The 24,083-nt window shown below is 40.5% G+C and overlaps 1 protein-coding gene across 2 annotated transcripts in view; it reads left to right on the top strand.

Annotated features, from left to right (window-relative positions):
- Chchd3 (coiled-coil-helix-coiled-coil-helix domain containing 3) overlaps positions 1 to 24,083 on the top strand; it is a 264,762-nt gene that overhangs the window by 74,306 nt on the left and 166,373 nt on the right. For both annotated transcript variants that reach the window (XM_021164672.2, XM_029478369.1), the window contains exon 4: positions 19,684 to 19,801. In XM_021164672.2, the coding sequence (XP_021020331.1) occupies positions 19,684 to 19,801 (118 nt within the window). The remainder of the gene's footprint in view (positions 1 to 19,683; positions 19,802 to 24,083) is intronic.

Genomic DNA, 24,083 nt, shown 5'->3' with positions numbered 1-24,083 from the left:
CCCCCCCCCCCATCATGTAATTTTTTTGTTAGAACACCATGACTCCCTGTGGCTTTTTTAAACACCTCAGTGTCATCTGTCTTCCCTCCTTTCCTTTCTCTCCCCTCCCCAGTTAAAGCCCCTTCCAATGTTCTATTCTCCCTTCTTTGCAGTAGTGTCTGGCCATTTTCCTCCCTAGAGACACTTTAACCCCTTCTTGGGGTCCAGTTTTCCTTTCCTGTTTTTGTGGTGATCCTGGTTCTATACTCACTCACTTCTGAAGATTCCAAGCTCGGAACCACAGATACAAGAGGACACATGGCATTTGTTTGTCTTCCCGAGTCTGCCGTACCTCACCCAGCACAGTATTTTCTAGTTCCATCCATGTACCTGTAATTTCATGATTTAATTTTTCTAAACTTTTAATAAAGATCTTATAATGAGCAACTGTAATGAATGTGGTAAAAACTGATGAGTGCTTCGTGAAGTGTAAGGAAGAAAAATTTCTAACATATACCCAGGTCTATGATTGATGTTCAGTCTTGCCATGTGCTGGCAGTGCCTCACAATTTCACTAAGACTTGCTTGAAAGCAGTATTCTAACTTAAGGTGTCTGTAAGTATAGCTCAATGAGTTTCAGTTATGGCATAAAAATATTTTAAAATCTGTAACAGTTTATTACATTGATCATATGTTGAAATGACAATATATTTTCTAAATTAGGCTAAAGAATACATTAGAAATGAATTCTCTTTTTATTTTTCTAATCTGCTTTTAGAAAATGGAAAATTGCATGTGTAGTTTGCATTTTATTCCTATTAGTACTACCCTTATATGTTGAACTTAAAATGCAAGTTAATTTCATAAAAATAATACCACAGAAACAAAATAGGGTTTGTGTAGTACCTCTTTCTATTTCCTACTGATAACCATAGTTAGTTTTCTGTGTCTTCCAGCAATTTTCCAAATATTTTGTTCTTCTGTAGTACATGGTAAAGAATCATCCTAAAGGGTGCTAGATTTGAGAGAGATTTCAGGGGCTGGGGATTGCTTAGTGGATAAAACATTTATCATGTAAGTGTGGGGACTAGAGTTTGATTCCCAGAACCCACATAAAGCCTGGGGACCTTTTGGCCCCTTCTGTAACCCTAGCCCTCAGGAAGAGATGATGGGGGTAGTAGAGTGGGGATTGGGGGCTGGGAGGGGGGGTACTGGCCATATAGACTAGCCACAAAGATGAGGTCTGAGTTCATTGAGAGATCCTGCTGCAGGAAATAAAATGGAGAGGGATCAAGGAAGACACTTACTATGAACCTTGGATCGCCACATGCTTACATTCCCATGTGCACCATACACACATGCGCACACAGTAGACAGAGAAAAAAAGATTTTGCCTATTTTGCCTATATAAATACTTATGCCTATTTTGTCTGTTGTACATGCTAGCACAGTCCGTTTACTAAATCTGTGTATTTACAGAGGCACCACCGACCCAGTGTCTAGCCTGGTGTTTGGGAGGCATTGATTAGTTCCACTGGGCTTGTACACTAATTCCTTCAGTGGCAACAGTGACATACACTGAATGTGGTGCTAATTAACATCTCATACATGATCAAGACTTTGATCAAAAAAAAGTTTAAGTTTTTGCAACATAAAGTTTGAAGTACCTTTTTTTTGTCTGTATTTTGACCAGTTATTCATATAATTGCAGATCTGGTGAAAGTGAGATAGATTGAATTTAACTAACAGTAAGTGTTGTGGTTATGATATAAAGGAAGGAATGATAGCGTAAGTGTGGCAGCGTCAGTTTCTTTTAGTAGAATGGTCTCTGCTCTGTCCTAAGTGTGGGAATACTGAGTAGCAGAGCAGCATCTCCCACAGCTTGCCTTTTTCTGATTCCAGAGTTATGTTGTAAACTATCTAGAGAGCGCTTAACTTGTACATTTGTCCTTGATTTCCTCCATTATCGTAAAATGAAGTGACACAATGTAGGTGTTGTCTTTGCCCATATGCTCTGTGTCGTGCCTCATAGCTGTCACCATGATGGTGAAGGTTTTATGCAGCACCCTTGTGGAACCTTGTAGGTGCTCAGTAAATGGTATATTGGCGCTTCTTCATTTCTGTTACGTTGCGGCTTGTATAATAACTGTTACTACTTTCACCTTCAAGTGTGAAAGCTGTTGGCTCATGAGGCTGTATTGCTAGATCCAGATAGGATATGCATTATTGTTATTGACATAGCTCTTGTGAAGTAAAAATGGAGATAAGTATTGCATTTATCTTCCAGACCCCGTTTTACTTTTAAATTCAGAATAATCTCTGCAGTCTGTTTAGGAATATTTAAAAAGTCCCCTTCATAGCTCTGTTGTTTTAGGTATTACTTCACTGATTGCAGTGCACCCTGTTCTTGTTCTAAAGCTTACTTTAAAAATATACTGTTGTTTGAAGATGAGTGTTGTTGCTAGTGGGTACAGATCACCCATTCGTTGGTTTAGACTGGCGTATTGAAGCAGTTTTGTTTGAGCGGGACTTTAGAGTAAGTGCTTTTCTTCATAGAAGATGTGGAGACAAGTCATTTGGTCTGAACTTGGTACTTTATTACACTTTCACACATTTAAAAAAAAGAATAATAATAAAATGAACATGTTGCCACAACTGAAAGATCTTTTTTTCCAGAATGTATTTTACTGTAGCCTACCCAGTACTGTTTTTGCAGTAATCTCCTCCCCCTTACTCCCACCTCTTGGTACAGATATGTGAACTCCTAGTAATTTAAAAATTCTGATAAATGACACTTGATAAATGGCACGATCCTGTGAATATTGATAAGTACTAGAAATTCAGTTGGTAAAGCTTTAATTCCACTCCTGAGACCCTGTTTCTGAGTTTAGGTTAAAGGTTTGCCTGACTTCTGTAGTCTTTTTCTCATGTCTCCTGATAACTACGGTGATTTCAAACTATATTTTTTTCTGCATCAAATCCAGGCAGCACTCTACATCATTAAATATTAAACCTTATATTTAAGAACATTATTCACTCATTAATATTGCATTGCAGCCTAAACTGCATTGTTCAAAACATTTTAGGATGTTGTGCAAGTCTGTCAAAATATATTAACAAACTTAGTCATGTTGAACTGAACAAAATATGACAAAGTGTTTGCATCATAGACGTGTCGTAGGTTTTTATACGACCCAAGCATTTTGTGTTGAGGTACTTGGAAATTACTGTAAAGATAAAGTGGATTGCAGCAGAAGCCAGATGGAATGAATATTCATCTTTCGTGTAGCATCTGCTATACATCTTAATGAAATGTATACTTATTTTTAATTTTTTCTTTCTTGATAATTATTTATTTAGCAGATTATTTTAACTGGGGCATACGTATGAGTTGGTGCCATTTTAGCTGGGTGTAAGGTGAGAGTCTCACACTCAGGGAACACTTTTGAAATCTCCAGAGTGTTCATCAGCTGCATGGAACCGAAACGGGGCAGGCCTCCTTTGAAGTGTGAAATAGCCAGGGGACTTCTGATATTCAGCAAAGCAAGGAAGTGGCTGAATTTAAGCCTTAGTCTTTGTGACAAAATTTGTTCTGGATTGCTGTGAACACATCTGGTTTCTTGCTCCTCTTTATACTGTTAGTTACGGTGAGAACCCATAAGATCCTCCTTCTGAAGGGAATGATGGGAACATTTTTGTATCTAAAATCACTCCCTTTCCCATTGTTACTAAAGGAAATTGGGGCTTTTCCTATTGCTTTAAAGAAAATTCCGGTTCTGAAAACGGAGAATATTTATAATTGACGAGGGGAGGTGTTTTCATAGATGTGCTTTGGCGGCACTAAGCTTAGACATTTTATCTGAAATGTGATTATATTGATTATATTATTCTTTAGTGATTATTAACATTTAATGGGGGAGGTCATTATGAGAATGGGGTTGCTTGTGAAATATCCAACATTTTTTTTTGATGAAATGTAGGTTATGTGGATCAAAATTAAAACAGGCAGCCAATGGGCTCATTTTGAACACCTACAGCTGTTATCTCAAGAAGGGTAGAAATGGATATTGTGAAGTAAATAATGAAGGTGGCATAGTGGATTCCTGCTGGGCCAGAGCTAAATTATTCATTTTGTTAGTTTAGCTAACATGATTCGTGCTGCGTGGGATTTGAGTACTATGTCAATGACTAATACTGCATAATTAAAAAGGCTCAGCTCCTCAGGCCTGGAATGTAGTGGAAATTTAGAAATGATTGTTAACATCACAGAAACACACTTTGGCTTGTATAAGTAGATGGTGTTTACTTAGTCATTCTGAAGTTTTTCAGATGTAAGTATGTGTGACACATAGGCAGTGTGCCCCAAGATATTGTTAATGCAGCTGATCTCCAGTCCTGTCCCGTCCCGTGGTTGGTTACACTCCACTGTGATTTCTTCCTGAAAGGCTGCGGCATAGCAAATGGTCCATTTCAGAGGCCTGGTGAGCACAGTCTTTCTCGTGACAACATCACCATTCTTTTTCTTCCTTAGGAGTTGTGTTGCTGATGGGTAAGGGCATTTGGAAAACTAATTACTCAGTGTGGGGGACCACATATGCATTAATCTTTTCAAAGGCAACTTCAGCATTAATTTATTATGTTCTCAATTTTGGTAATTGTTGGGGGCTAAACACAGATGTAAACTGCTTTTAGTTTTTGTGTAATGGCTCACACTATATCTTATAGACACAGTAGTTTGACTATACCTTTTGTTTTATGCATTTTTTTCTGAGTGGGATTTTACATACAGGGTTGCATTATGGAAGGGCTCTTTTTTAACAGCCATCTCAGCTTCAAGCATCTATGAGTGAAAAAGGGAGGCGAACACGTTATTTGTCACCTGTTGCCATGTGATGTCAATCACTGTGCTTGCCTCTGCAGTTGCATGAGGGTAGAGTGAAAGTTCAGACCACGGGACAATGCCCTGAGAAAATGCATGCAGATGGAAGGCTTTAGTTAGGGCCAAGAACAGCTAGCTGAAGCTAAACTTGGACTAGAACTGAACATGCTCTTAGAGTGTCCTATTGGAGCATTGGGTTTCATACAGTCAAGATCACAACACAGCGACCGTCATTTGTTTTGAGTCATAAATCCTCAGTTTGAGTTCTCCCTCTTATTTACCTGTGTAATTCTGAGCCATTTGTTTAACTTTCCAGCTTTGTTTTCTTTGGGTCTGAATGGGGAGTACAGCTCCCCTGAGGGATTTTTATGAGAAATAAATGAAATTGTGTGTGTAAACCTGTTAAAATATGTGGGTGGCATTAGAGGGTTCTTTGTAAGTAGCAGTTATTATATTAGTAGACAGTGTTATACATGTAAAAATGTACATAATATGTATGACTTACAATTTTAAAAAATCTCCCATGCTACAGAGAACACAGTGAACAGAGTAGGGGGTGAAAGGACCACAGAGGTCTGGCGTCTTTTGTTAGAGTGCATTTAAATCATGTTTTGTGAGAAGCTCAGAGCAAAGCCTAAATTAAGCCTGACTCCTGTAGGTTCCCTGTCTGCGTGCTGTAATCTACACATTAGACTTTAAAAACAAAACAAAACTTGATTTTGGGTTTTATAATTCAGGCAACTTCTTTTTTTTTTTTTTTTTATCAAGTCTTTGATGTGAATTCTGTATAATAATTTTTAATTCTTGAAATACATTTATAATTGAACTTTTGAGTCAGAGATAGAAATATCAAGTGAGGATATAGTATAATTCCTGTATCTGACAATACTGGGTTGTAAACTAAGATTTGTTAAGAGGTTAAACTATATGTTAATTGTACACGCAGCAACATTGGTATTAATAATCATAACGGAGAAGTTAGAGAGATGGCTCAGTGGTCACGAAGGTACACTGCTCCTGCAGAAGACCCACTCTTGGTGCCCAGCACTCAGGTCAGTCAGATCACAAATACTTGTAACTACAGCTGCAGGCGATCGACCGACCCCTCCACAGGCACCTGCCCTCAATGCGCATACCCACAGATAGGCGCGTGCACACAATTAAAACTAAATAAATCTAAGATAATTAGGATTGGAACGCTTTGGAAAATGACAGTGATGCTAATGGCCATGATGGTAGCGTGGCTTCATGGGTGTTTACTTATTTCCAAATTCATAGAAATGTGTATATTAAGTAATGTGCAGCTCTTTTCTGTCAATCACATATTAAGTGTCATGGAGAAAGAGAAATCCTGGTGAGGGAATGAACTGGAGTTATCCTCAAGAGGCTGTAAGCAGTTCCACTTCTTTCTTTTTATCTGCATACTTTCACCATCTCATTTCATGTTTAAGGTGAAAATTAAAATAAAATCCAGTATATGACTTGGTGTGGCGTTCAAATCAATTCATTTTTATTAGAATTTGCTTTTTTTTTTTTTTTTAACATGGTTTCAGAGGGACTACTAGAAATAAAGTATCTGCCAAGGAACAACTTGTTGGCTTGGCTGATGGATAGTGTCAGGGAAGCCTGAAAATTGACTGCTGTGGAGCAGTAGTGGGTGCTGGAGTTGTCACTGTGCTTCCGCTGCGTGCCAAGGTGACTTTTACTAGATGGGACAGTTGGCTTAGGGCTGGATAGGCCTCGTCAGCACTTCTCATTTTTCCTGAGGGTGCAAAGTTAAGCATTTGAGGCCATCTTTCTTCAGAGGGGACTGATGTGGATTAGAGGTGCGTGTTTACCTAGTGAATCATGGGATTGCATTGCGCCCGATGATACAAATTTGATTCTTAAGAGGCTGCTTATCCTTTGTTGAAGGGGATTGAGAATTAGTTTTTCAGTGTGTGTTCCTCTGGAGAGGGATTCATTAGACCTGTGGCTTTCAGTTGATGGTCTGAAAGCCATAGGTCTTTCCTTTCCTCACTTGGTTGTCCTGTGTCCTTACAGTGGACCCCGCTGCTGCTCTGTCCCTGTGGAACATGGCCTTTGTTTGATTGTGGTCTACAGGTTAATTTTTTGTGTAGCTGTAATACATGGGGCCTGTGCTAGAGCACACGTTTCTTTTTAGAAAAGTGTAGCCAATCAAGAAAAGATGATATACAAATATTATTTTCATAAGCATTAGTTTTCAGTTTAGTCCACCCCCATTACCAGATCAACCCATCCAGTCTTTATTGTGGTTTTATTTTGTTTGATTCAGGGTTTCATTATGTAGCTCAAGTTTCCTGTCCTCTTGCTTCTGCTTCTGCCTTCCACTTTTGGAATCACGGGCTTGGGCCACCACATCTGCCACCTGCACTCTAGCTTTGAATTTATTAACTTTATTCTAACGTTCTTTAAGTCACTCTTAAAATGTAACGTTATGATGAAAAGTGGAAAGGTCCGTGGTCCATTGGAGGCTTGTCACCAGTGTTGCTCATTGTTGAACTGTTTTCTTTTTCCCCTTTCATTTCCTATCTCATTTCCAATAACAGTTTCTTCAAAAAGCCTGAGAGTGGGTGTGAGCCAGTGGATTTGTTTTGGTGTAGCGTAAGAATGCACAGAGGTGGACTCAGTTTTAAGGATGCTCCTAAGAGTATGTTTGGGGTCCATCTCTGTCAACTAGTTTAGGTGGGTGTGGTATGGGGAGATGGAATGTGGAGACTTTCTCAGTTGCAGGCCTGTTGGCTGGTCACACACTGCTGGCCACCCAGGGACATGTTTCTTGGCTCTTCAGGTATTTTCAGTGAAGGTGGTACACAGGTGGTACCAGACGAAGTAGCAGATGGAAAGAAGAAGAAGCCTCTTGGTCACAGACAGAAGGGGACAGTGGAGAGCCCTCCTCAGGGGGAGCAGCTTCTTGCAGGAGGTCTTCACAGTAGCTCACAGGCCACCATCTGTACATTGGTACTTGTTGCCACTTGATCATGAGATGCCACCAGCTTAAGCTGTATCTTGATTTCTTATGTGCATATTGTGTGTGATAAGATAGCCTAAGTCCCAGAAGAAGACAAGGAAGAGTTGGAAGAGAGGAGACAATTAAATGACAGCTTTCTCTGAAGCCAAGGGCAGACTGGAGCCTGTAAATTGAAAGGCTTCTTATTTTTCTAGGCTGGATTGATGAGAAAAGATGCACACGTAGTCATAGATTGTGACAATTTTTTTTTTTAATACAGAGAAAAAAATTCTGAGGATAAGAAGAAAATTGTAGAAGTTTTAAGATGGAAAGAATAGATAATTTGTAAAGAAAACAGGATCTGGATACTAGGCTTTGCCTCTGCAGACCAGAAGCTGGATGACGTCCCAGCAGAAGGACCGAAATCATGGGGTTCTCTGAGCGTTTCCCTGTGAGGAATTAGGGAATGTAGTAATACAAACAGCTGGTAGGTAGAATCTGTGGAGACAAAGCATACTGATTATTTTTACAGAGAAATTTGATGTAACGATAATTAATGAGACATCAATAGTCAAAACAAAAGAAACAAAATTTACCAATCCTAAAGCAGTTCTGTTTACCAGGGATACAAAGTGAGCCACCTATCCACCTATATAGTTAACTTCCTACTAACTATCTAAGTTATAAATATATCTCTAGAAATGTTTCTATTTTTTAGTGTATCTCAAATATGTAATCAATATAGCATTCATGGCAGAGGCATGTTATATCCTATTCTTTCATGTCAAGTCTTTGGAATCTGGTGTATGAGGTATAGTCACTGCTTCTTAATTTGAACTATTCTGGACTCACTGGCCTTGCCAGAGGACTGTGTGCAAGACACAGAGCATCTCAGCCTTGGGAACAATGGAAGGAGGTGGAGCCTCTGAAGTGGGGTTACCTTCTGGTTGGTGGTCGTGTCTGAGGTGGTAGAAGGGAGGGTACTAGTGATTTGAGAAGGATACCAGTTGGTGGGACTAGTGACACTGGAGTGGCACCCAAGGAGTTTGGTCCTGCAAGGTTGAATGAACTAGCTTCTTCATCCAGCTGTGTGGTGGGATTGGAGCAAAGCCACCAGGCAGGTATTCCTTCAGCCTTGCAGTTGCCCTCTGGCGCTCCCTAATGGAAAGTCTGCCAGCACCCACCAGCAAAGCACTAACAGTTCAGAAAGTCCCAGTGTGAAGCAGAATATAGATGACCGCTAGTAAGCTGAGAGTCACTGCTAAGTACCCAACAGTGTAAGCAGTTCATCTTGGAAGAATAGTAAGAAACGGATGAAAGCAGAGACCCCTACGGAGAGGAAGAGAAGTACCTTGATTCTTGTCATTGAAGACCAACCCTTGAGGACCTATAGTGGAGAAGTGCATTTGAAAGCACTCAACTCTTAACAGAAGGATTGGTAGGAAAGGAAAATATCCGGTTTGCTGTCACCTGTGTTGCCAGTCTAGTACCTGTATTTGTAAACTGTAGTGAAAACACTACTGGTGTTGAGAGTGGAGGCCATTGAGGACCAGAGCAGAACAGCAAAGGGGCTTGCTTGTTGCTGTCCGGTGGATGGGAGCCTGATGGAACTAGGAACTGGGAGACAGAAAAGGAGACAGCAAACGATAGAAAGTAGAAGAAAACAGGTTGTTTCAGTTATCACGTTAGAGATTGTGGCTGAGCATTTCCCATATAGAGATCAAGGCTGCTACATCATGTTGACCTCTGTGTGTGGCATGCACAGACAGACAGAAGCACATGTGCTCACAAACACACACTAGCTATGTGTTATTTATACTGAATGCAGTTAAGACACAGTAATTTGTTCCAATCTTAATAAAGGTTAAAAATTAATGGGTTAGCAAAGCTACCAAACAAGGAAATAGGAGAAAAGTAAAATCAAAGGTTTTTAGAGCAGAACAAAAGAAGCAGCCGAGTGACCTCAGGAGCAGTTTATAAACAACAATCATTAGCCTTTTTGTGTTCATCATGTTAATTCAGTCTGCGAATCACAAAGTTAGAAATCCAAAGAGCAGTTGATTGAAAAAGGAGGGAAAGGGGTTGTGCAGCTGTTCTTTCCCTACAGATGCTTGTTCTGTGCTGGCTGGAGGAGTGTGTGGTAATTTGGTCTTCAACATCTCCCACAGAGAAGGGTGGGCTTCGACTGTATGAGTTTGCAGTTCACCCATTCCACCTGCCAGCTCTGTATCAGAGAGGCTTCTGCGCTGTAGGGTGAGAGGTTGTGTTTTAGTTCAGGCTGGAGGTCTTTCAAATAGAAACAAAGGGAGTATTGACTGTGGTACCAAGACTGAACGTGGCAGCTTTCACATCATACTTACCCTGGCAAAATGTATGTTTTGTGAAGAAAGAAAGAGAAGTACAAACAATGAAAAAGGCAGAGTGTGTGTTTCATACACATAGTGTAGTTAGCATCTCTGAGAGCTTAGTGGGCTCTTTATCAGAAGCCACTAGTGCTGGTCAGGATGCTGCCATTTCATTGTCATTTGCCCATTGTTTACACTGCCCACCCATCTGTGTTGCAGCCGTGCTGGAGGGCTTGATGTTTGTGCAGTGAGGAGATGATTGTATTTCCCCAGCTCTCTTTCTCCAGCATCAGCCATACCCAGTGAGGAAGCTGCAGTATGCAAGATGCAAGGGAGGGGCATCCATGCAGTCAGCAAGCTGCTCAATCGAGCTGATTGATAGGAGCAGGTTGTCTGCTTCTTCTCACATCTTCTACAATGCTAGACTTTAGAAGTCGTGATTCTGGGCAGTTTAATGCTGTCTTTATCTGCTCTGCAATTATCCATCTGTACTTTGACTATTACAACAATCAGTGTATACTTTAAGCTAAAGTCATGATCATGGCTGAAGATGCCTGTAAATAAATATTCACTTCAAGCTAGAAAAAGAAGTGGCTCTGGGTCATTCTAGTACAGCAGTTCCCAGGGGACCCTTTCATACAATTCCTCATGTGTGGTGACCCCAACCATAAAATTATTTTGTTGCTACTTCATAATTATAATTTTCTGTTATGAATTATAATGTAAATATCTGACATTTAGGATATCTTTTGATATGTGAACCCCAAAGGGGTCACGACCCACTCATTGAGAACCACTGCTCTAGTAGAAGACAAAGGGGCTTTGGGTTGTGATGGACCTTCGTCTTATATAAGAGCTTGGCTGTGAATGGTGAGGGAAGATGGGTGCAGTGGCTGGGCCCTGTGTTTGGTGACAATACCTTGTGCACTAAGAGCAGAATACTTTGTAAATATAAATGCAAATATTGTGCTTCTCAGCAGAGTAGATATTTGAATTTAAGACGCTCCCAGGAGCTGCAGAGCAGGTGGCTCTTTCTTCCCAAAGGAAAACTGAAATAGGGAGTTCAGGTAACATAATACATACTGTTTTATGGGAGGCAGTCATCTAGAAGGGAGGCATGGTAAGTGCTTAGAGGGTGGCCACAGAGAACCTCAGTTACCGGTGTCAGTGTCTAGTTGGGGGCAGAGTTTCCTGTGTTTTTGTTGTTGCATCATTTTGGAGCTAAGCTGGCAAATGTCCAGCTTTGTGCAAGTTAAAATAAAAAAAACTTAAAAAGAAAAAGAATATTCTTATGAAAAGTAAGGTGCACTAGTCAGCCCTCCATTGTACTCTAGGAGCCTGAGGCCATAGCTGGTAAGACTCAGAACTTTGGAGGTGCCAGCCCATGACTGGTTAGCCATGTTGCTTTGGGGAGACAGCACAGCATGATGGGATTGTGACCAAAAAGAGCAATTCACTAATCATGAACCAGGAAGGCAGAGAGAGGGAAGAAGCGGCATGTCCTAGTCTCCATTTGAGGACATGTTCCACAGTGATCTCCAGGACTGTCACTAGGTTCTGTCTCTTAGAGTTTCTGTCAACTGGGAACACTGTGTGGAGACTTAAGCTTTTACTCTAAGGGCCTTTGGAGACGTGTAAGATCCAACTTTAACAGAAAGAAACTTGGATTGTCAAGTCACAGTGCTGTTTGAAATAATACATCGAGACAGAGGACCAGATAGATGTCTTCTTGGTTCCTCTAGAACCAGGTCTCAGTGCTGCTAGATCTATCAGTTGGTTTTTAAGACTGTCTCTCTGACTCTGTTTTTCTCTGTCTCTCTGTCTCTCTATCTCTGTTTCTCTCACACTCACTCACTCTCACTATAAGTTTTGGTTTGATACAGTTTCTTCTTTTATTGGAAACATGACAGTCTGCTCAGGGTTGTCATGAAAGTTGGAAGGCTCACACCTACAAGTGTGATCTGTACCTGACACATGCTAAGCAGGGTAAAATGCCACTTCTGTCTGTCACACATACAGATATTATGAACTTAGCAGAGCTATATTAATGTGCATTCATCTATATGTATGTGTTTTGGAATATTAATCCATACACATTTCCTTCCAGGATTTGAAATGGTTTGAGTTGAATGCTAATCTTGTTGTATAATTTTTTATTTGTAAAGTCTTATAAAACTATACGCCTGTTCTGTCATTATTTTTAATAGTCTAATAATTAGTTCATTGAACTACCTAGCTCAGCTTTCTGTCTAAAAGTGGATGGTAAACAGAATTTTTAGTGCTAGTTCAGCATGTTCTAACAAAATATGATACATTAAAATGAAATTTATCCTTACTATTAAAAGTGACCTGTGGGTTGCCGTCATGCGTTTCTTTCTGTGCTTCAGTCTTTTGGAGTCAGCCACATTGCAGTGTTTTGTAGATCTTGTCTGTGTGTAATGGTCGGAGTTCAATTTTAGATAAGTCATTCAGTCAGTTTATCTCTAACAATTGCATTTTCCCACTTATTCTCACCCATTATCTGAGGCTCTTATCTACTTTCTCCAGAAGTAGAATGGCTTTATATATTAAATTATAAAGTAATTTGCTAAACTGAAGTTGTATAGAATTACTTAGTGTCTACCTGTATACAACAAGTTTGACTATTTGGGAATGACCAAATGAGCAAGATTCAGTGGTATCAAGAGTCAGACCACATTAGACAACCAGTGACATATATTTGATGTTGGAAAAACACATAAGAGTGTGTCTTAAAGTAACTCTGAACCATGGGGGAGGTGCTGCAATACAAATAATTTCAGTCGGGAGCTGGTGTGCACCTCCTCTCCCCTAGCCTAGGACCTCAGCTTGGTAGGCAAACACCCTTGATTCAGCTGGGGTCTGTTCCAACCTTGTCTACTTCTCATTTTGAGCAAGGTCTCTGTAAATTCAAAGCCTGGCTTTGAACTTTCATTCTGTGACCCAGGCAAGGCCTTGAGCTTTATATTCTTGAGCCCCTACACCTCAGTGGCTGGGGTTACAGGTGCATACCCAGGCTCCAGGAGGGAGAGAGCTTTCCAGGGGGGTTAAGAAACATGGCTTTGTAAATCGGGCCATTGTGTTTCTTTTCCTCTGGTGTATTCCTTGAGTTTTTCTTTTGTTCAAAGTGGAGGGAATAATGCTTCTCTCATGGAGTGTGATGGAATTTGATATATAAAGTTATTTTTAAAATTCCCTTTCCACTTCCTTAAAACCTTTAACTTCTTGAGAAGGCTATAAAGCTGGGTGATTTTACCCTAGTGTCATGTTATAGAGAGCTGGATTTTTATACCAGATATGTGAGTTGAATGTAATGAGTAATTTCTTTGATTTTACTTAAAATGGACATTCAATAATATTCATTATAAGAGACTTGACTGGTGTTTAGAAACTCATTTTGCTGGTCTATCTTAAGTCTCTCACCTGATTGAGAATATGCAAAGAAAAGAGCTAAGTTGCTGGGGCTGGAGGTGTAGGGCAGCACCAACTGGTATTTGTTTCATTAAGCTCAGGCAAGCTATCCAATTACTTAATGCAAATAGGAAAAGTTTACACTAAACTCCTACTTCTTTGCTGAAAACTCTAGAGAATTCAAATGAGGAGAGATATGTATTTAAAAGAAGGAAATTTAAATGAAACTTAAATCAGGGGCTTAATGTAGAATAATATTAGACCAGGAGATCTGAAGTAATAAGTGAGAAATGCCAGTAAATAAAAGGGGGCTGTATTTGCTCAGATGCTTGTTCTGTTTAGTTTTGTTTTGAGATAATTCTTAAATCATCAGAGACCCAAGTTATAAAGAAAGCCTCATTTTTATCCCACCAAAGGGCGAGTTATGTGCTGCCTTGCCTTGCCTTGCCTTGCCTTGCCTTGCCTTGCCTTGCCTTGCCAGCGTGGACTTGACTCTTCTGAGAGTTTGTGGCACAGCAGCGCTTCTTTCTGACCCTACAGTTCCATGTGGCTTTGGTGTTCCCAGACATCCAGTTGGGTTGTCTTCCTGGGGAGGGCTGGGCAGAGAAGAGGTTGTGGGACAACCAACCGCCTTTCTAGTGCTCACTGAAGTGTGTGTGTGTGAACGAGAGTGTGTGCTGTGTGTGTGTGTATGTGTGTGTGTTTGTGTGTGTGTGCATTGCAGGGTGGTGGAGAGGCGATAGAAGACAAAGGGACAGAGAAGATGCTCCACAGAGAAGTGGGCTCACTGAGAAGCAGGCGCTTCTAAACTTGTTAGTAGCTTTTCTTTGTAAAGTGTTGTACTTTGTGACATGATTTAAATGAGTGAGTGAAAGAGGGCTTTTATCTGAGGAAGGAAAGGGTGTCAATGAAAGGTTTTGGTGGAAGGTTTGAGAAAGGGCCCACAGAAATTAAACTCTCCCAATATGATGCCATCACTTCTAAAGGTATACCATTTATCTGAAATTCTGCCTTTTAAAATAATTTGAAATAGCCGGGCAGTGGTGGTACACTGCTTTAATCCCAGCACTTTGGAGGCAGAGGCAGGTGAATTTCTGAGTTCCAAGCCAGCCTGGTTTACAGAGTGAGTTCTAGGACAGCCAGGGCTACATAGAGAAATCCTGTCTTGAAAAATAAAAACAAGCAAACAAGCAAACAAAAAAAAATGAAATAAAACAAACAGTCTTTGCAGAGGTGATTTTAAATGTGTGTGACATTCTGAAGGCTGTCACCGAAGTGCAATTGAAGGAAATTCTTTCTGAGTGCTTCTCAGCCCCTTGATGTACCTGTGCCTCAGTCACCTTCCTTCCCGCATCCATGTGGCACTATAGCAACCTTATTTAAAAAATACTTCAAACAAAAATATTATCATTTATAATTAAGCTACATAAAGGCAGAGACTGTGGTTCCTACTTCATTCTCAGAGTTTGGAGCACCCTCTCTCACTCAGTGATTATCGAATGAATTAGTGAATATAACATTTACTTTTAACCTTATGTTAAATACTAGAACTCAGAATCCTAGAAGAAATTATCCACTAAATGGAAATTATAATTTTATAACATTTAGAGCAAATACCTTCCTTTCATTTATCCCCTTTAAGATAAATGGAGAATAATATATTAAGACATGGTGTTTGCAAGCATTTACCTGTATGGGATTCCCTTTTACTTTAAAGCCAAGAAAATGGATCTTTGTTAGATGACACTACCGAAACGTTCGTAGACCATGAGGCCGAGCTCTGGGTCCCACTGCCAGCTGCCCTAAGTGTACAAAGGAGGCTTTCCTAAGCACTCGGTGCACAACACAGGCATTCCCCATGCAGTTCTCATTGGAAGGAGAAGCAAACGTAAGACATTTATTACGATAGAAAAGTGATTTTTCTTGTAGTTAGTTTGTACCAGTCTGTCTTGAATCTCTAAGAGTCAAAGAGTTATAAGTTGATGGTCCCAGATGTTGACCCCTTCTCCTGTAGGCCATTTAGTGTAACCTGGATGTGCCAGGCATGCACTGAGTACAGTGTGTTGTGAGACCTTTTAGGGTGCAGCTTGCTTTCTCAGCTGGTTCTTTTATCTCCAAGTCTTTTGTTTTCTGTAGCATTTGGTTCATTTTTATCTGTGGTGGGATTTGCCAGCCATTCATTCATTTCACATACATTTAACAAATGTTTGAGCATCTACTCTGGATCAGGCAGCTCTAAGTAAGATATGATAGCCACAGAAATAGATAGACCAAGCCCTTCCTGTTTTTGAGCTTACAGGAAAGTTAGAATGAAGCCTGTGAAAAAGCAGGACTCCCCACCCACAAACCCTTTGATCCACAATCTATCCTGCCTGCAAGATGTGCTGGGGCCATGAAGGTACAGAACTTGTGGGAGTGGCCAGTGAGTGAAAGACTGGTCTAAGTTGAGATGCATTCCACAAAAGGGAAGCCAATGCCCAACACTGTCTTTATGACCGAGAAAAGGAGTCTCAGAGACCTGTGTTACGAAAAAGAAATCAATAAAGTGATTCCTAGTGATATTTCACTATACTCAGATCAGTGCCTACCTAGCCCAGTCTTCATCAGAGAGGCTTTCTCTGGCAGCCGATGGGAGCGACAGCAAAACATTAGGTGGGAAGGCCAAATTGGAGATCTCCATCGGGTCTCTCCTTGTGGAGCTTGGGAAGCTCCAAGGCAGAAGGGGTGGAAGAATTGTAGAAGCCAGAGAGATTGAGGACTCCAGGAGAACACAGCCCACAGAATCAAGTAAGCAAGGGGCATAGGGGCATAGGGGCTCACAGAGAGAGCCTGCATGGGCCTATGCTAAATTATCTGTTAATAGGCTATGGCTAGTTAGGTTGGTCTTTATTTGGGACTCCTAACAATGGGAGCCAGTGTATCCCTGACTCTCTTGCCTTCTCTTGGGAACCTTTTCCATCACTGGGCTTCCTTGCCCAGCCCTTATGTGAGGGTTTGTGTGTGGTCTTAATGTAACTTGTGCTGTGCTTTGTTGATATTCCTAGGAAGTGTACTTGTTTCTTTAGGGAAACAAGTGGAACTGAGTGTTTAGGGAGAGAAGGGGTAACTAGGAGAAGTGTAGGGAGGGGAACTGTGGTCAGGATGTATTGTATGAGAGAATAAAAACACCAACAGCAAACACAAAAAAGAAAGAGGACACCATAGTCAGCAGGTGGGTAAGCTTTTGATTCTAGAAGTTGTTGAAGAGAATCTAAAGAATCAAGCCAAATTTCCTCTAGGAAGGAAGGAAGGAAGGAAGGAAGGAAGGAAGGAAGGAAGGAAGGAAGGAAGGAAGGAATAAACAAACAGACAAACAGGCAAACAAAGGTAGGGTTGTGACAACATCAGAGGCCAAATCTACGTGCACATGGGTCTTCTTCCTATCAGAACACTCTGCTTCCATGTGTTAGGGGTCCCACATTACTACTTTGAGTTACTGACATTTGTCACACTGTGCTAAATGCTTTGTTTATGTTCAAGGTAGGAGCTAACACCAGTCCACGTAGCAGAGCTTAGGGCAGTGAGCTGCTGGTGCACCGGATGGTAGGTGCTGTGTCTTAACTTGACTCCAAGACCTCATACAGTGCTTGTTTGTCTTTATACACAACAAGGTGATAGGCCTTATTTTCTTAAATATTGAATACTTTTATATGCTAATATGTTTGTTTGTTTTCATTTCCAGTAGTTTTTGTTCCTCTGGGTTAAACAGTTATATCTTCATTCGTAATTAAACATGCTGTATATGAATAAATCCAACTAGAAGAAATATTCTTTATTAAAATTGGCTACACCAAACAGAATGATAAAATGTAGTTGTATAGATTCACAGTCTATGTTCATGAATAATGTCAATTTTGAATATAAAGTACATGGATGTATGTGTGCACATGTGAAATGCCTAGTCCACTTCTTGGCATGTAGCAGGTGATCCCTAAGTGATAAATAATGCTGTTTTTTCTTTTAGTTGTCACCTAACATATTAAACAGACAACTTTTAAAAACACATGGCAATGTTCCCATTAAAGTGGTTCAAATGCATAGTTTTGTGATTTGGCCCGAGGACCTTAGCAGTTATCAGTGTCCTCATGTGGACCACTCCATTTTGGTGTTACTTCCCTTTGACGTGTCTCCAGGATGTATTTGTGTATTGAGCTGTGGCTTTCCAGCTGCAGGATACATCAGAATCACCTGGGGTGGGGACAGCACTGAAAGGCATTTTGCTAGATACTGTCCTCTCTTGGTTTCTGATGCCTTGCTGTGAGGTGCTGCCTGGGAATTTGCATTCCAGAAACTCCTTAGATGCTCCTGTTGCTGTTTGGACCTTACTCTGAGCGCCTGATCTGGGGAGGCAGTAAGTTCTGAAATTATTATCCTCTGTGCCAGAGAGTCAGCAGCTGATGCCATGCTGTTGGGTTTATTAAATATTTTAGGGACTTTTGAATAAACATATTTATATCTGTTTTTTTTTTGTTGTTGTTGTTTTGTTTTTTGCTTCAAGAAAAATATGTTTACCATCAAGGGAAAAAGCATAATTCTGGAATATATTTTATAAGATAATTTTGTCTGTTATAACTTATTTCTAAGAATGCCAGGGTATCAGGATGGTGTGATGCTTTAAAATAGCAACACAAATTTTATGTTCTACTTCTTTTCAAGGGTCCCCTTGATAGGCTAGCACCAAGTAAAATTTAGCACTCATCATTCACACTCAGAAAATCTCACTCAGAATGACACCAACATAACAATTTTACCTCCTTTTAAAGCACAGCTTACATCTTTGGGGGTATAGAAGTGTTATTCTTTCAAAAGAGAAAAGGCAATCAGAAAATCTTTGTCCACGAGATTAGCCTGGAATGATCTTTCATTCATTCAGTGCTTCTGAGTGCCGTTCTGTGCAAGTCATTATGGCACAATCCAGTGCCAGAGTCATTTATCATTATCATGTACAATGAGGTGTTTTAGTAGATTGTAACTTAATATGGAGCTAATTGTGTGACGAGGCAATGGATCACCTTAATGCAATTGTAGCCTTCATTAATAGAATTAGTAGTGTGCAGATCCTGGCACTGCCACTGCTGTCTTCTTATTTCTCTAGAACATGTATGGTATGTAAGGCATCCATCAGAGGTAAGGTAGGTGGGAGCAGTCATTCAGCAGCCTGGAGCCTGCTATTACAGGCTGATTTTGCATATGTTGGAGGATGGAACGATACACTGGGTGGAGAGACTTCTTTGTGTTTCTGGCTAACTTCTGCTTTCATATAGGATTAAGGAACCTGGAATCTCAACACCTTGTCCTCTACAGTGTCCTCTATGCCTGACTCATGTCAGTGAATAAATGACTCACTTTTGAGAGGAAGATGATGCTAAGCCTTCATATGTTTCTCACAAAGGTGGCTTGATGAACTTTGTGCATGTGTGCCTGTGTATGGAGAGGTCAGCGATCTAGCTTAGCAGTAGCTTTCAGGAGGGCTTTCTACCTTGGTTTTTGAGACTGTGCCTGGAACCTAGGACTTGCTAGTAGGTTAGGCCAACCAGCCAGCCAGCAGGCCAGGGATCATCCTGTCTGTTTCTGAAGTACAGTGTTACAAATACATACTACACTATGATGTCTTTTTGTGTGGGTACTGGACACAGACTCAGGGCCTCATGCTTCCGAGGAAAGCTCTTTACTTACTGAGATGCCCCAGCAATGGGATTTTTTTAGGTGAGAAGTTTTCAGTTTTACCTGAGAACTTTGTTAAATTTGGACACTTTGTCAGCTGGATCAATACCTTCGTCTCTTAGAATTCCGACATTTTAAATGTGTGGGTGGAGGCTGCAGGGGATTACTGTATTATAAAGTTTTGATAGATTATAAGCCAATATGATTTCAGATTTTGAATTTATCGTTTCTGCTTTTTTATTCAGGTTTTTCTATTTAACATAAAGTGATACCAACCAGCAAAGTATTTTTTCTATCCAGGTTATTAAATAACCTAAAAATAATTTGTTGTTAAAGTAATTTAAAAGAAAGTATTGTTACCTTTTTTGTCTTTTCAGCCTTAAGCAAGCAAGGGACCTAGAAAGAGAAAGGGCTGCAGCCAATGAGCAGCTGACCAGAGCTGTCCTTCGGGAAAGAATATCCAGTGAAGAGGAGCGCATGAAGGCGAAGCATCTGGTGAGTCTCGTTCTGGTTACTAAAGATCCCTCGTCCTGGGCATCCCTGAGGTTGGGAAGCTAGGCTGTCTGTTCAGCTTTTAGTTTTGAGAACAGTGATGGTCCCTTGGCCAGATTTTCTTGAGTTTTATCTATTATAAGTAGCTGATTAAGGTTGACCATCCAGGATGTTTAAGGTAGGTTACTTTACAAGTATTGAAGTGCTGAAGGCACACGTGGCACCTGGGGAGCTGCTGCTTGTTTGTTGTATTGTCTCTGCTACCCTGGGCACGGGCCTGGCCTTCTTTCTCTTCCTGCTGGCCCCTTCCAGATGCTTCCCTGGGAAAGCTGCAGAGAGGTGAGCTAAGCTTTCATCAGCTGCTCTCCAGACCTGACAAAGAAGGAACGTCTGCCTTGGAGAAGCCTTGTAAAGGACAACGATAAGTTTTCTCAGTAAGATATTTTTTTAATTTTAAAGACTACATAAATACTTTAAAATAAAATAAAAGATAATTAACAAAATTTAAAACTCACCCACCCATACATCTTTTCTTGACATGATCATGGTTTACACTGGAGTGTGTTAGAGTTTCTTATATGTAATTTTGAATTTGAATAAATGATGTATGTATGCAAATATATTGGTAGATTACAGAACACTTTTTCTGAAATGTAGTTTCTCATGATGATTAGTATCCTCTGTATCCTTACCACTTATTAAAAGTTTCCATTGGCAGCTAAAACTGCATCTCTTGTGGTTCAAGACTCTAGCCTGGACTGCTCAGTCTCTAATTTTCTTCCTAGAAATGCAGATGAAACTGTTCAGGGCCTTTAGTCCTTGCTAGAACACACTAGGACACCAGTAAGATGGAACACAAGGCCTTAAATGGAGGGTTTTGAATTTCAAAACTTCCTACCCAGTAAGTAACCGAGAACTGCTGAGCCTAGATGGGGAAAGATATACTTCTCTTCTCTCCTCTAGTGGCTGTCTGTCTGTCTCTGTCTGTCTCAGCTTCACAGTTTCCCCACACATTAATATTAGGACGATTGAAAGTTTGTTCTTTTAATACTTACCCATGCTGATGGGTGCAGTGTGATAGGGTAGCCCATGTATGCAGTGGGTCTGATGGAATTAGCAGTGTGTGCTGAGAGGCTTAGAATCCTCTCCTAGTTCTTTGGGAACTAGATAATAAATTGCTAACAGCTTTTTCCTTTCTTCCTTTTCTTTTTTCTTTTTGTTCCCTTTTAAACCTTTTATTCCCTTATTTGAAAAGGGAACCTATGACCAGGTGACAAAAGAGGAATGAAAGGTGAAGTCAGTTTATAAAGCTTTTTCTTAGTGTCCAGTCTGAGGTCCCAGGCTGCATGGGGAGGAAGGTGTTGCCAGAGTGGACGTGATAGACCAGGAGGGAAATGCCAGTGGGCGGACTGTGGTCAGCCATTGAGCATTCTATTGAGTGGCACTCAGGGAAGGAGGGTCAGAAGGGAAGCCAGTCAGCTTAAAGGAGGAACAAAGGAATGGGCAGCTCACTTTGGATTCTGCCTGCAGTCTGACCTGCAGCATGTCTTGAAGTAAAGTGTCAGGCCAGGTGTCTGAGGGGTCGTTGCAATCACAGTAAAGTCTCACAATCTGGAGGCTGAAGACAGGAGAGGACAGGTTAATGGTGCTCATGTTAGGAAGGTACTGGGGGCATTTCTGGGGAGCATTTTTCCTGTCCCCTCTCTTGATTCTTTGCACCTGATACCGGGAACACTCTTCTCTCAATGACTCAAGTCTTTACCTGAATGTGGGCGTACTGCCTTGTTTACTTAGTTTAAGAATTAATGATTCATTACATACACATGATGAGGCATGAGCGGTTTCACAGAAACTGTGAAACCTTGATCCTGTAAGCCAGTTGGCATGGGATAGTATGTTCAGCCTTTGATTTGTCTTAATCACCTGCATATTGCCTGTCTTCACGTTTACTTAACTGCTCGAGTGTAAGATACTGAAGCGTATGTTCTGTTCGTAGCTTTCTTACTGATTGTGGAGTTGTGTGGCATAGATGGCCAATTACAGCACTCACAGCTCTTCTATTTCACCATTCATCACAGTGTTGGCTCAATCCAGTTCTCAGAGCATAGGGAGTGAGTAGGATTGATACAGTGGTGCCTCGGGGTCTTCTCCTGTTCACAGATACTTACTTGAGTGTTGTGGTCACAGAGGCACAACCACTGCTGGGTAATTCTTGATGTGTTTACCACATTATCGCTATTATTGTAGAAGACTTAACATACTCACTGGGTAAAGATCAGAAAATAAATCCAGTAATGTGTTAAAAATTAATACAAAAATCATTATCCATAGATAACAACTATTAATATTTTATCTGTGTGTATCTGCATATGAGTATATGTATACTTATATATTTGTGTTTATGTATCTATGCATACACTTAAGTTGTGAATATCTTTATGTGTTTTGGGGTAAGGTTGTGTGTGAAGTCGGAGCTCAGCCTTGAGTATTGTTCTTTCTGATAAGCTCAGGTGTTGTTTACCTTTTTTTGAAGCAGGGTCTCTCACTGGGCTGGAACTGTGCAGTTAAGCTAGGCTAACTGGCCAGCAGTCCTGGAGATCTACCTGTCAGCACCTCGCCAGAGCTGAGATTATTAGTGTGAACCACCAGGTCTGGCTTTTTCTTGTGGGTTCTAGGGATTGAACTCAGCTCTTCCATGCTTGTATGGCAAGCACTTAACGGACGGATTTATCTCCTGACCTAAAGTCTATTCTTTAAAGAATCGTGTTTGTCCAGATGGTTATGGTTGCACGGCAGGCACCTACCAACCAGACTAGTTCCTGACATCAAAGTTCTGTTTTGTTTTAAAAAATTCTTTTTGCGGGCTGGTGAGATGGCTCAGTGGGTAAGAGCACCCGACTGCTCTTCCGAAGGTCCAGAGTTCAAATCCCAGCAACCACATGGTGGCTCACAACCATCCGTAACGAGATCTGGCGCCCTCTTCTGGAGTGTCTGAAGACAGCTACAGTGTACTTACATATAATAAATGAATAAATCTTTAAAAAAAAATTCTTTTTGCTTTCTATTGAGTTTGTCTATAATATTAATAGATTGAGTTTGTCTAATATATTTATGTGTGAATGTTTTTTCTCAACAAATGATTTTTATAGTCTTATAAAAATTTACACATTTAAAAATATTTAGACTGTATGGCAAACTTTTTAATGATATGCATGTTTTTGTATGTTTACTACTTAATGGCTGAGTATATTTCAATGAGTTCCCCCTAATTATTAGAATAAGATATAAAAGAAAATATAGAAAATTAGAGGAGGATAAGTATTAGCTAAGAGTGCTGGCTGAAGGCAGGAAGACTGAGTTCAGAACCAACTTGGGCCACATGAGAAAGTTCTGTGCCAACCTAGGCTGCATAGTAATATTGACTATCAGGAATAAAAGAATGCCCTAAACTACTGTTGGAAAGCTGTCACCTTGTATTCGTGGAGGTGTGACATTCTCCTTGCCTCGCCCATCCCTGTGTTCTGTATAGGCCTTAAGGGTCCAGGTTTTACACCCTGCCACCTTTAGAAACAGAGTGCCTTCTGTTGTGTGCAGCCCCATGACCTCTTCTCTTGAGGAGCGCATCTTCAGAACCAGCCTAAGAGCTGAGTATTCTGCTGTGAGTGCTAGGGCCCTGTCTCTGCGTGCCTTTCGTCTGTGAGGCCTTGAACCAGTAGCCAGTATTGATTTGTTTTGTGGTCTCTGGAACTCAAGTATTACAGCTTAGAGGAAAGTAAACTTCTGAGTTTTATGTATTTGAATTAATTAGAAAGTTTTTGTTCAGTCAAACTGATAATGAGAATGTGTATTTTTTCTCAAATATTTGAGGACACACATGTTTTTGGTATTGGGTTTTAAAGGGAATACACACACACACACACACACACACACACACACACACACACATGAATAAAATGAAAATCCTTCTGGTGAGAGGGTTCTATGCTAAGCATGGTGTTCATGTTTTGGATGCACTGTTTTCATGAGGATTAGAATTAATTTTCCCAAGCTTTTAGGGTATCTGTTTTGGTTGCCATCTGTCACATAGGTTGAATTTATCAGTAGTGAGGTTATATCAACATATATCAAGAAATCCTAGGATCTAGACTTACATTTTTATGTCTCTCTACCTGCATGTATATTTATTTTGTTGCTGGGAATTGAACCTATGGTGCTGCTGAGCATGCCAAGCCTAGTTTTAGACTTTGGAGCATTTTGGATCTCACATTAATTTTCAGATATGCTC

This window comes from Mus caroli, chromosome 6 (genome assembly GCF_900094665.2).
Source record: "Mus caroli chromosome 6, CAROLI_EIJ_v1.1, whole genome shotgun sequence".
Classification (NCBI taxonomy): domain Eukaryota; kingdom Metazoa; phylum Chordata; class Mammalia; order Rodentia; family Muridae; genus Mus; species Mus caroli.
The sequence above is the reverse complement of the archived record's forward strand: the minus strand, read 5'-3'. Positions and strand labels throughout refer to the sequence as shown.